Source organism: Macrobrachium rosenbergii, chromosome 4, assembly GCF_040412425.1.
Source record: "Macrobrachium rosenbergii isolate ZJJX-2024 chromosome 4, ASM4041242v1, whole genome shotgun sequence".
NCBI lineage: Eukaryota > Metazoa > Arthropoda > Malacostraca > Decapoda > Palaemonidae > Macrobrachium > Macrobrachium rosenbergii.
The window spans coordinates 33,277,743-33,290,855 of record NC_089744.1 but is presented as its reverse complement, the minus strand read 5'-3'; the positions used below and the strand labels follow the sequence as shown (position 1 = coordinate 33,290,855).

Below are 13,113 nucleotides of genomic sequence, written 5' to 3'. Positions count from 1 at the left end.
TATATATATATATATATATATATATATATATATATATATATATATATATATATATATATATGTGTGTGTGTGTGTGTGTGTGTGTGTGTGTGTTTGTGTTTATGCATAAATGTGTATACAATGTATGGTTACTACTAGTCATAATTACCAGAACTTATAAAAATAATTGCCACGTAAGTTCTCAACTTCCTCCTTTCCTTAACTTTTTGGATACGTTACGGTTTTGTAATGCGAGAACTTAAAATCTCACGTGCTCAGTATCTGTTGCCATTATTTCAGTCTGTCATGACACAAGTCCTGCCTGCACGAGTGGCTCAAGAGAGTTTGGCCCTCAAAGTTTTTGGAAGAAACTGGAATTCATAATAATATAATGTTGAAGTTCAAAACTTCAAAATGATTTCTCGAAGAAAAGAGTTGTGTGGATGATTTTCATTTTTTTACTTTCTTTCAAAACACGAAAAAGGAATAATAAAATATCGCTGCTGTATTTGTCTGGCTATGAAAGGGTTGACCTTAATGGAAGAACTTTTTACATATTCAAGTGACCAATCCTTCTCGCCTTTTCCCTTAGCTATCAGTCAAAACACCCATTTTATCACATGGCAGCTGCAGGGGTAACGAAATCGAAACGCAAAGCTGTACAATAGGCCAAGACCTGAAGAGTAATTCCTAAGATCTTGCTAGAGGTCATAACCTGAACCAGAGCCAGAAGAGCACATTTCTATTATCTCTTAGCAACTTGTCCAAATTTCTGAACCAAGTAAACGATGTTTTTAGTGTTTATCGAAGCCATGCATTATTTTTTAAGGCGACATCGTACATGGACTAACTGGAGAGCTTCAATTTTGCACCAAGATAGAAAAAAAAAAAAAAAACATTGGAACCCTGGTGCAAAATATGTGACGAGACACCAGAAAACTTGCTCGCGTGACACCTCCCTTAGGGCTATGCTATAGGAAAGCCCTTTGTTTTATGTACAGTATGTCCGCATTTGCATAACATACTGTCCAGGTTGAATACTTACTAACCCGCCTTACGGTTTGCTCTTTATCTGATTTTCTTTACGGCCCATTCAGCGGACTGTACCAATTAGCTTTACTTTCCTCCTTTCTCTTCGGTAACAATCTTGCATAGCTGCGAGTTTTCATTTACTTCAGTTTTCAAATTTTCCCTTATTCTTCATGAAGGAGAATGTTTGTCATACAGATTCCGAATTATATAATGTTATGGTTGTTTTCATGAATATTCTAATTTCTTCAGACAGCCCTTTCAATTCTACCTCTTCTTCCCATAAATGTTCTTGTCCTTCTTTCCTCGCACATTCCGACTAAGGAGACCTGACCCTCTTCAGCCGAAGCGCCGAGGCCTCTGCAGTGCTTTCCCCTTCATCCCGTGACATTGCGTGACACCACTCTATTTCGTCAGTCAGTACAACAGTCATCATTCTAAGCAAATAATTCCCAGCGGAAAATGCCACACACAATGCCATTGAGGCAAAAACAAACCCATATTGACTTATCAGCGAATGGAAGACTCGCAAATCAAATCAGAGGCGTCACCTCGCGTCAGCAATGAATCGCAGATGATAAGAATTCTCCTCTATGAGATTTATGAGACAAATGACGGTGATTCCTGTCGTCAGGAATCACAGAGTTCACGTGACTTGTCAGTTCCTTTATACAAGGGAACGTCACGGAATCTCGAATAGCTACGGAGGCAACGCGTTTTTATTCGTTGTTCTGCGTTTTTCTGCAATCCTTGCTACATCCAGCAGCGCTTATTTGCGTTTTATGATTTACTGATCCTCATCGATCGGACATATAATTGAATATGATGTACAAACAGACAGACTGACATAAGGGAGAGACAGGTATATATGCGTGCGTATGTACGAGTATATATATGTGTGTGTGCGTTTGTACGTATTATATGTGTGTATATAACAGCTGAATTTTAATTTACACAACCTGGGATTTCTGTAAGGATAATTAAAATGTAAAAATTAAGTAATTTATTGTATTTGCTGAGTATCCTAATTCATCCAGGTGCTGAACCAGCTAATACATCAAGTTTGACCATCGTGAAGTAAGGGGAAACACAGTAATTCAGCTGTTCCAAATACCTTAAAATGTTACCAAATGCCTAATTATATACTACACAACGATCGTATAAATATATATTTAAATCCAATTATTATGTGAAGCACGTTTAACACTTGGCATGTTGCATACCTTGGAAAACTTAAGTAAAATAAATATATATCCACAGTCCAAACTGGAGTCCACGTAGTACAATTTATGATATCCCTGAAAGGGTACGAAAACTCGTTACAAATTTGAAAGGTATGAAAAAATAAAACTTAATAAAGAAAGTAAGCGCTGATAATTGGAAGGCAATTTTATATGGGATGGCATTATCCCTCTAAATGATTTCGGATTGACAAAAAAACTCCCCAGTTTTACAGACCCACCGATATCATTCTGGGAAGAAGGTGAAGTACGTGTAGAGGTTGCGATGAAGGAAAGCTTCTTCCTGGTTGGGGTTAAACCTAGTTTACATGGTAATACTCTCACTTCAAAGGACATGTAGAAAGTGTTCTTCCACGTTAAATGGGTAGCTGTGCAATGTGTATTCTTATATCAAGAACAGGAGCTCGAGTAACTGAGTTACAGACCCTTTGCGATGGAATGCTCCTTCGTGACTGGCTTAAGTTTCCGTCAACCTCAGGAAGAAAGCAAAGCATTAATGCCTGGTTAGGTTAAAAACGGTCGCCGGAAGGCAGTGAGCTGTTAATCAACCAAGGGGGCAGTTAAATACGAAACTAAGCTAACTGTCTTCCAGTGACCATGCTACTTAAAACAAATACAAATTCCATTTGTTTCAGTACAGTAACTGGCAGATGCAAATTTATTTTACATCATACATCGCATGGTAAAGCCACATTCAGTGTCTCACATATTCACCATCATACCACATCCACACACACATTCGGGTTCAATATATATATATATATATATATATATATATATATATATATATATATATATATATATATTTTATATATATTGAAATATATATATATGGGTGTGTTATTAATAACTGACAAAGCCCCCTTAATTTCTGATTTCTTCCCACTTTGGAAACGCTGGTTTTAATATAAAGCCAGGATCCAAATGAAGAAGGAAATGAAGAAATTCTGACACCCGGGCAAGATTCGAACTCGCATCCGGGATGTCAGAGCGAAGTAACCTTTGCCCACCTGACCACGAAAAAGGAATACGTCAATTCCAGTTCATAGTGTATATGTCGAATTCAGATACATTTACGAGAGCTGGGATAGACCCAATTTCACCATCATAGCCAAGGGTTCAATCAGTTATTGCTTTTTAGGTTGAAATATATATTTCGAATTTTGATCATTTCTATATGTATGTAATTTTAATAATAACAGTAATCAAAATTACATACGTATCTGGTAAAAGTGACCAGTGGAGATATATATATAATATATATATCATATTTATATATATATATATATAATATTATATATATATATATATATATATATATATATATATATATATATATATATATATATATATATATATATATATGTATGTGTGTGTGTGTGTGTGTGTGTGTGTGTGTGTGTGTGTGTGTGTAGATATAAAATGTCAGGTCAGTGAATAAAACTTGACTGCTACTGTATGAAGTGCCAATGGCTTTGGATTTTAATGCACCTTATCCCATATGCCAAGGCAAAGAGGCACCTAGTAAAGGTTGAGAAGCCCTTTGGGGGAAAATGCTCTATAAAAGATGGAGGAGTCGATTGGAAGTAACATGTACAACCTGTTTGCCCTAAGAGGTGCCAATGGTTTGGGTTTCGGTTTTAATGTACTCTAAGGCAGAAAAGTGTTTAATGAATGATTGCGAGTCTTGGCGAGTACAAATAGCCCCTAGATGGAGAATGAGCCTCTTCAGCCAATCATGGCTCACTCTGGTGAAATACTGGGAGAATAATAGCGTCCTGGCCACCCGATGAGTGCATGGGTTTTCAGACCCTTATGCTGTATTTGTGTGAAAAAGGAATATTAAATTAAAAAGTATGGATGTAATGGAGAATGGAAAAATGTGCGATAGCTAATTTGTTTATGGAGAGAAAACTGGTTGTTTTAGTAATGTGGCAAAGGTGAAAGGTCAGTATGTTCAGAAATGGGTAGGTCAAAGCGCGAGAAAAGTATAGGGGCAGGAAAGATTTATCACTTGTGGTATCAAGGAGACTCTGGGGATGCATGAGAGTAAAAATAAGTTTGTTCAAGGGTTCCAAAGGTAAGACTGAGAATAGGGAGGGGAAAAAGTTGCAATGATGCATGTGTAAGGGCAAAGAGTGGAAAAGAATAAAAGTGAAAGAGAAAGTTTTGGGAGAGCTTGAATCTGTGCCTTACAGTTTTAGAAAACTTTAAAGGGTGGTTGCGCTAGGTGATTTAAATATAAAGGCAGCTAACAGAGAAAGAGATGGCATTGTGAGCAGTTATTGGTGTCCTGGAGTAAATGAGAATAAAGAGGGTCTTGTAGAAATATTTTGGAAAGGGATTTGACTGTTGGAAATCTACAGTTTTTGAAGAAAATATTAAGTATACCTGGGAAAGAGACAAGGGGAGGAAAAAGAGTTGGTTCGTAGATTATGTATTACTTAGATTATGTATTAGTTCAAAGTAGATGGAAGGTCAAGATGATGGATGTAATAGTGAGATGCTAGCTGAATGAGTATTTGATTTGAGACTGGAAGTAGAAAATCGCTGTATGGGAAATCGAGACAAGAAGCTTTAGGGGAGGAAGTGAGGAAGTAAGAAAAGCATGTAGGCTGAAAATGTATTAAAAATCTGCTTGAGCTACAGGCACAAAAGTTGACAGAGTGTATGTAAGGAGTGTTGGTGGTTTTAAGACTGTGGGAAAAATTAAAACCCTGAGTGCAGGGAAGAAGAAATGAGAAGTTTGATGCAGGAAAAAATAAAAAAAATATGAAATTATTCAAATTACAATTGTAAGACAGAAGGAAAGATCATGAATAGGATATGCAGGATGACGGAAAGGGTAGCCAAAAAAGGAGGTAAAAGAAAAAAAAAAGAACACACAATAAAACTGGGAGGGTGGGGGCCGGAAGTAGGCGAGAAAGGATGTCAGAGAGAGTACCTTGTTCTTCAAGGAAGCAAATGCAGCGGGAAAAATTAGCAAATTAACCTCAGTATAAAAGAGAATGCAGTCATACGTTTATGTATTTGTCATATTTTAGGAACTGTTAAATGTGAAAGGCCGAAAGAGAGGGAGAATGGCCGGAATCAGTATAAGTTTGAGAATGCTTGTGAAAGTTACTATTGAAGAGGTTGCAAATTGGAGACACTAGGCTTTGATGGGATTACAAAAGAGATGACGAGGTATGGTGGCGAAAAGTTGGTTGACAGCTGACCAGGGTGTGTCCAGTGTGGTGGCGAAAGGTTGTTTGAGCGGGTGACCAGGATATGTAAGGTATGTCTGTATGAAGACGAGGTTCTGAAGGAATGAGTGAGACGAGTGATTTCTTTCTTTGTTTAATGGCAAAGGCGGTAGAAAACTGTAAGAATATCTTTACTGAGTATACCATAGCACGTGTGTGATAGGATTCTGATTGATAGGGTAAGGCAGTTGTTAGAAGGACTGACGAAAAAAAATTACCTTTAGACAAGATACAAGATCAAATGTTTGTTATACAGGAATTATGTAAATGAGCTTGAAAATGAAGAACAATTCTGCATCTCGGGTACATAGAGCTACAGGAATTTATAATGGAATTTATCGAGACAATGTAGCGAGTTTTTAGGATGTATGGTACAGAGAGTAAATTACTGAGAGATAACAAGATTCAGATGGAAATGGAGTATGTGTTAGAGTTTGTAGATTGAAGAATAACTGGATGGTGTTGAAAATGGGGCTACAACAAGGTAAGATATATGTTCATGACTGTTCAGTATATTTACAACTGCAGTGGTACGAGAAGTAAAAGAAGGAACAATAAATGTAGGTGCATAGTTATGGGATAATGAGCCGCGAATAGTGTGGAATGGGTGATGTCTGCAGATGAAACTGCCCTGAATGGGCTAGTGGAAAGAAACAACACATAGTAATTATTTGCAAGATGAGAACACTGAGAGTAAGTGCGAACAACACCAGGTAAGTCGGAACCAGGAGGATGAAAAAATTAATGTTATTATGGGTGGTAGAAGAATGGAAGCAGTAATTCGTACAGGCACTTGGGAGTAAAAATTTTGAATGATGCTAAGTTGAAAGAATAAGCAAGACACAGAATAAGTGAAGGAAGGAACGTAGCGGGATGTTTGCAAAAGACTGGAAGATAGGGGTAAATGGCTATGTGTTGGGGTAGGGGGGTGGGTGAGAGATGTTACAGTTCATTGCTATTAACACTTTTGTGCAGGTGTATGAAGCGGATGACGCTGTGCAAGTTCCTGCATATGGTTCGTTCATTAATCAGGAACTGAATTCTGAATATGGTAATGATTTCTGTCTTCTCATTTCACGGTCTGATTATGTCTACTAAAACTGGCATCACAACATCTAGGGTACTGACGCCGTTTCATTTCACGGGGGCCAACCTCTGTTAGGGGAAACATATATATATATATATATATATATATATATATATATATATATATATATATATATATATATATAATATATATATATATATATATATATATATATATATATATATATATATATATATATATATATATATATATATATATATATACATATATATATATATATATATACACACACACATATACTTTGCATTTTTGATAAACTATGTAGACAAATAATAGCATTCTCCACCTGTACTAATCAAAAGACCTAACTGGGCTCATCTTATTGACATATTTATGAAAATAAAACTTGACTCATATCAAAAGTAGTTTAAGCTAAAGTTAAATCTTTTATTTTTTCTGATCGACGGTTCTATGCGTGAATTACAAGGGACATACTATAGTTTGATATCCGTTCTATATATCCTACATTTCTTGAGATCTTTGACGCTATTACTTACTCCTATCGATGTTGAAGATAATAACGATAAATTTTTTTGCTGAAATTTATGATAAAAGAAAATATACTTTTTATTTTGATACACAGTACTATGGCTTCCTGCATTTTCCTCTAATATACCAACTATTGTGACATTTGGATTTTGCTGTCAGCATTTCTGTAGATTTGTTGTTTATATGGTCAGCAGGCACTTCTTATTTCCTGTCAAATTTTCAGTAGTAAGCTGCTTCACAGTGGATTTCCCACTCGGTTGCTTACGATTTTACTATAACATTTCAAGTATAAAAAGTGACGTGCCTAGATTAAGTTTAACATGGACAAGGAACTGAATCTTTCAATAAATCTTAATACGTTCTCCTGCTACACCTGAGTCATTTGATGATGCTCACAAATTGGTTATGTAAATTCAAGTATAACCTTTATTCCAAAGCATGCCTTTCCAGTGTCAAGAACTCCACTGCATCAATATGATAGCATACGTATTTACATAGATGGATAACTATAATGTGGTGGTCGCGCTTGAGTAAACAAATTCATTAAATTAAGGTAAATGGGTATTTCATGTCATACTGGAAGCTGAATAAGCTTCTAACCTAAAATCCTGTCCTAGGTGTAGTTCTGGATGTACTCAAGATTTCTTTGATTGCTCTCTTACTTCCTGTGTATGGTAAGTGTTGACAGTGATGAACATAATGCTTTAATATATGTAATACTGATTTTAATTTTTCCTTTCAAAAATTTTTTGCGGCCTATCAAATATATCTACTTTATATACAGATACACATAATATATACACACACACACACATATATATGCCTATATATATATATATATATATATATATATATATATATATATATATATATATATATATATATATCTATATATATATATATATATATATATATATATATAGTATAACAAAAATATTTCAAAACCGCTGTTATTTATGTGATGTCACATATTTCCTGATACGCGAGAGCCTAATAATGCTAGGACTAACGGACAGCATTCTGCAAAGGGGAGAGAAGCAATGAATGATCTTTCTGTCACAAAGTCAGGTAAGCGAGGTGGATTGGTCACAGGGACACTGGTCAATCTTTCTGTTTTAGTGGGGACGTGTGTGGCACGCAAACCCTTTTTACCCAGGGAACTCTAGTAAGGATGTTCATGCAAAACTCTTTCCTTGGTGTTTCCAGCACGGATAATAAATAATCTAGGAATGATTTCTCCCTCTTTTTTTCTAGTGTAACATAACCTAAAACCTTGATAGCTCTCCTGACACGAAAGTCAGATCTGGCTTAACCTTTGATAACTGTCATTAATAAGCGGGTGGAGTTGAGTTCGAGATGAGTTCCAGATATTTCTTGATGCTGAAAATGGAGGGAGTGAGGCCGTAACAGAAACGAAGCCTTGACTGTGCATATTAACAGAATCCCGGATATGGCCCCTTCCTCCCCTCCCACATCAGTCATTCCTCCTGATAAATCACCCAGGGAATGACTAAGCCCTCCTCAACATAAATAGAGGGAATGACACAGTATGACTTCTTTCCCAATGAGCAAGGTTTGAAACACCTCATCGACGGTGTGTTGCAAGCAGACGGAAGCATTTAACATAACCTACAATGATTCAGAGCTTTTAGTGCCGGAGGACTTTCCCACATCATTTAAGCATACCCATAAACCTAATTTACAACTCTTCGAATCCATACGCACCTACCAGCGTTGTAGCTGAAAGGTGCGAGGCCTTCAGGATAGTGAGAACATCTCATCTTCCTGTCGTCTTTATTGTAGGTAACTATTCACTTTCTATGACCTGCAGTTAACGAACAGCCTTTATTGAATGTAACCAAATCGGAAACAAGGTCTAGTGAAAATGAGAAATTTGGGTTATTTGTTTATTGATAGTTTTCAAATTGAATTTAAACATTGTAATAATCATCTTTCCTTAGCACAGCCTATCTCAAGTCAGTGACTTCTCTGCCTAGATTCATTAAAATATTTAACCTTTTACATGGCATAAAAGCCTCTGCTAGGCTTAGGCTTGGAAGCGATGTCATTTTGAGCTCAAGAATAATCTGTTTTCAGCAAATAACTTCCAGATTTGGTTTAGTTTACCCAATTTTGTTACCTTGCCTACTTTTTCTTCATCACTGTCATTCAACTTTGTCTATATCCATTTCCAGTTCCTTCCCTTGCCTAAAACTGAACCCTCCATGCCCATGCTTCCTTCCCCTCCTGTCTATCCTAGGTCGTTTGCATTCATTCTCGGATGCCTCCCTCATCATTTGTCGATTGATACTAAATGAGGATTCAGTCATCCGTCAAATTTCAGGGTTTCTAAAAAACTGTTTCTATCCATCTCGCTTTCTATTCTTCCTTCTTGTTCTTCTGTATCTTGGTGGATGAAACTGGAATATAAAACTTAGACCAAAGGCCAAGCACTGGGACCTATGACGTTATTCAGCGTCGGAAGGGAAATTGAAAGGTGTAACAGGAAAACCTCGCAGTTGCACTATGAAACTGTTGCGAGAGGGTGGAAAGTAAGACAGAAGAATGAGGTACAGTAAAAGGAATAAAAGGGACTGAAGCTAGGGGCCGAAGGGACGCTGCAAAGAACCTTAAGTAAAGCCTACAGTGCATCACGTGAGGTACACTTACGGCACTTACCGCCAACAACAACCAACACCCCCCCCCCGCAACAATGGGGATGGATTTGAAATTAAAATGATCTCTGCAATCAACAACATGAACATTCGAATAGTTCCTTACAGGGGTCACATGGCTCGACCGGTTAAAGTTGCTTCTAATATTGATTTTATTTATGAAAATTCAGCTATAAAGCCAAGCATTGAATCATGTTCAGTCATTCAGCGCTTATGACACCTAAAAGTGGTTGGACATCAAAGTGGAAGAAAGGAAGCAGGAATGGAGGAAAAGTAAAAGGCTGAAAACTAGATGCAGACAACGCTTCTTCTGGTTTTCCTTTTCAACAGGATCGAATAAAGGTGCTTACAACTGTTTTGATTTTATCGAAGCCTTAATCTCCCTTCCATACACTCGGCATCTTATCCTCACTGTTACTTCTCTTTTGTTTTTGAAGTTGGGGGGGGGTTGATAGAAAAAGTATACCCTCTTCAATTATGGCCTTGTAACACCCACTGGTCCTCCACATCCGGCGAATGCTTGTTTTGGTGAATGTATCTCATTACCTCCAAGCTTTGGAATTTCTCGTGCTTCTATTTTCCCTGGGTCATCTCTCCGCCTTTTAAGGGTTGGGTCTTTTGTTTCTTTCGGATTACACCCTCTCTTCGGCCTTTATGTAGAAAATTCCATGACGACTTCTAAATAGGGCTGAAGAAAAAACAGCCAAGGGATAAAAATAAGTCTTAAGTCTACTGAAAAGAGAGGACCCATCTCAGGAGAGGGAAGGTGACTTAATTTACAAAGGGCAGAATGAGGATAAAATTTTCATAATCGGTTGACTGACTGATTTTGTGAAATTGAGGCTGTCAAGCCAGGCACTGAAGCACTGAAGGGCACTTTCGGCCATTCAGCATTTACGGCAGTGAAAAGATGGAGTTGTAGTGGTTGGACAGAAAGATGGAAGAGACCCATAAAATAAAGGAGTAGTGGTACAACGATCTAAAGGGCCAATTGGGAGAAAATTCCCCCGTTGCACTAAGAAGTAATAGTTTGAGAGGTTGGACAGCAAGTGTGAAGAAAGGAGGCAGGAATGGAGACAAAGTAAAAGGCTAAAACGTGGTTGCAGCTAGGGGCTGAAGGGGAGCTGCAAACACCCTTTAGTAAAGCCTACAGTGCACCACGTAGGCTGCACTCGCTACAGTACTGCCCTACAGGGATATTTAATCGTTCCGCGGCAAAAGAAAAATGAATAATTTCACAGGGCATTCTACGAATTAAATGTAAGAAGAAGCGGCCAGACTGGTGCTTACGAAGTCTCATTACAGTGCATATCAAATGGTTCTGAATTTTGAAATGAATGGTTATGGTTTTTCAATTTGGCTTTAAAAAGTGAACAACCAAGGTTTTTCCATTTTTCTAGAACTCTACGATTTTCTACAAAAAATATTAGTATTTCAAGGGTAAATGTGCCAATACTATCTTCCAAAATGAACACATAATGGACTTAATTTTTTTCTTGTCATGAAGTAAAACAGACGTTACCGGACATCATAATATTTACAAAAACTTTCATCTCACCATCTCCATAATTATTACTGTTTGCATTGGTGTTAAGGCAACACTTCTTCAGATACATCCAAAAGACATTTAGTCGGGCGCCACCTCAGGTCAAATGTAATGAGTTTCAAGACGCAGGTAACGTGTCAAAAGCCTTCCTATCAATCACATGGCCATTTATGTCGCTTTATGAAGCGGTCTTCTTTTCACTTTCACTTCTCTTCCTCCAGAAAGCTCCAAAAGCATAGGCTATTCTCATTAATGACACCTGAGCAACATATACCATCGTTACATGATATGACCTAACTGAATGACCTACGCCCGATGGAAAAAAAAAAAACATTGCTATAACTCAACAAGGATCACGGAGAGAACGTCGCGTTGGTGTGGATGACGTAAGGCAGATGCCAGAGATGAATTTTATGCACATTTCCGATTGGCTCGTCGTCATTGCAAGGCGCGAAAAGGCATGGTGGGAGATTCATCCGTGGATCTCCGTCACGCGAAACGGGAACCTCGCTCCGTCTCTCTGTTGTCTGTCAGTGAGTCACAGGACACGGAGCGCGAGAGGTCTGGTACGGAAGCTGATTTCTCGCTGTAGTGATCACTTGAAATCTGGTGCAAAATGTATTTGGGAACTGAAACTTTTTAAAGTGAATCAAAAGACGTTCAGACAAGGGACCGCCTTGTCTAGAATACGTTTGATGAAACACACTGGACCATGTTATTCAACACATAATGTAGACGCCACTGGATGTGACTGATTTTTCCGATCATGCAAAAACGAAATCGGTTAAAATTTGAAATTTAGTGCATAAAAACAGCATCAGGAAATACAAATTCATGCCTTTCAACAGATAGCCCCATTTCCTATCTCAATATTTCAGAAGAATAACTGTTTTTCGTACATGTAAATGTAGCTTGAAATATTAAATGAACAGTATTTTGAGCATTCAGTTGTATTTTTGTGTGTTCATACAATTCTTCTGCAATTTTGTGTGCATGTATACATACATGTGTGCTTAAACAAATAAGTATCTTACTGCATCACACATTAAATGTATTTCAGTTTTCATAAGTCCCAAAGAGCTATTTATCGCTGACAGGAAAATCAATTCTTTTCAGATATATTAAGGACATTTTATATTCTACTATTTATTAAAGAAATTTAATATTCTAATAAAATGTGGATGGCTTGGAGAAAACACTCTTCCTAATGATTGCACTGCTTGGTGAGTATAAATAATGTACTTTTCTTTGGCTTTATATATATATATATATATATATATATATATATATATATATATATATATATATATATATATATATATATATATATATATATATATATACATACATCTATTAGCTAACATATCCGTGAATTCACTATTCTCTTTGCCTAGTTGTCTATTTTTAACTTTAAGCTTACAGGCTTCGTGCTTTTAATCTTTAGTATATTTGCTTAGGCTTCCCTGAGGATTATTGTGTTTATCAGGAAATATGTTTTTTTATTAAAGAATGGGGAGCATCCATTGCTTGTTTAGATAATTTCATGCACGTACGTTCTATCGCTTTCCTTTACAGTTTTTTTTAAATTGTACAGTCAGAGGAATCTTCCATTTATATCTTCCCATGTCACTGACTGTATCTCAGTCTTCTTTTTCCTTTATTCTCCTTAACCTTTTCTGCACTTTGCTTTCCTATTGCATGTCTCTTCATATCGCTCCGGTGATTCACCATCAAAAGAAGACGACCAGAATTGTTCTGCAAAGACGCATATCTCGCTCACACTTTGTTTCGAGATAGACTT

General features: G+C 37.0%; 2 protein-coding genes across 2 annotated transcripts in view; one reads left to right on the top strand and one right to left on the bottom strand.

Annotated features, from left to right (window-relative positions):
- The window catches only part of LOC136832440 (ATP-dependent RNA helicase glh-2-like), an 87,700-nt gene that overhangs the window by 48,835 nt on the left and 25,752 nt on the right, over window positions 1–13,113 (bottom strand). The gene's annotated exons all lie outside the window — the stretch shown is intronic.
- The window catches only part of LOC136832467 (uncharacterized), a 38,988-nt gene continuing 37,640 nt past the window's right edge, over window positions 11,766–13,113 (top strand). The window contains exons 1-2 of the mRNA XM_067093329.1: window positions 11,766–11,878; window positions 12,429–12,535. Coding sequence (XP_066949430.1) covers window positions 12,520–12,535 — 16 coding nt within the window. The 5' untranslated portion in view covers window positions 11,766–11,878; window positions 12,429–12,519. The remainder of the gene's footprint in view (window positions 11,879–12,428; window positions 12,536–13,113) is intronic.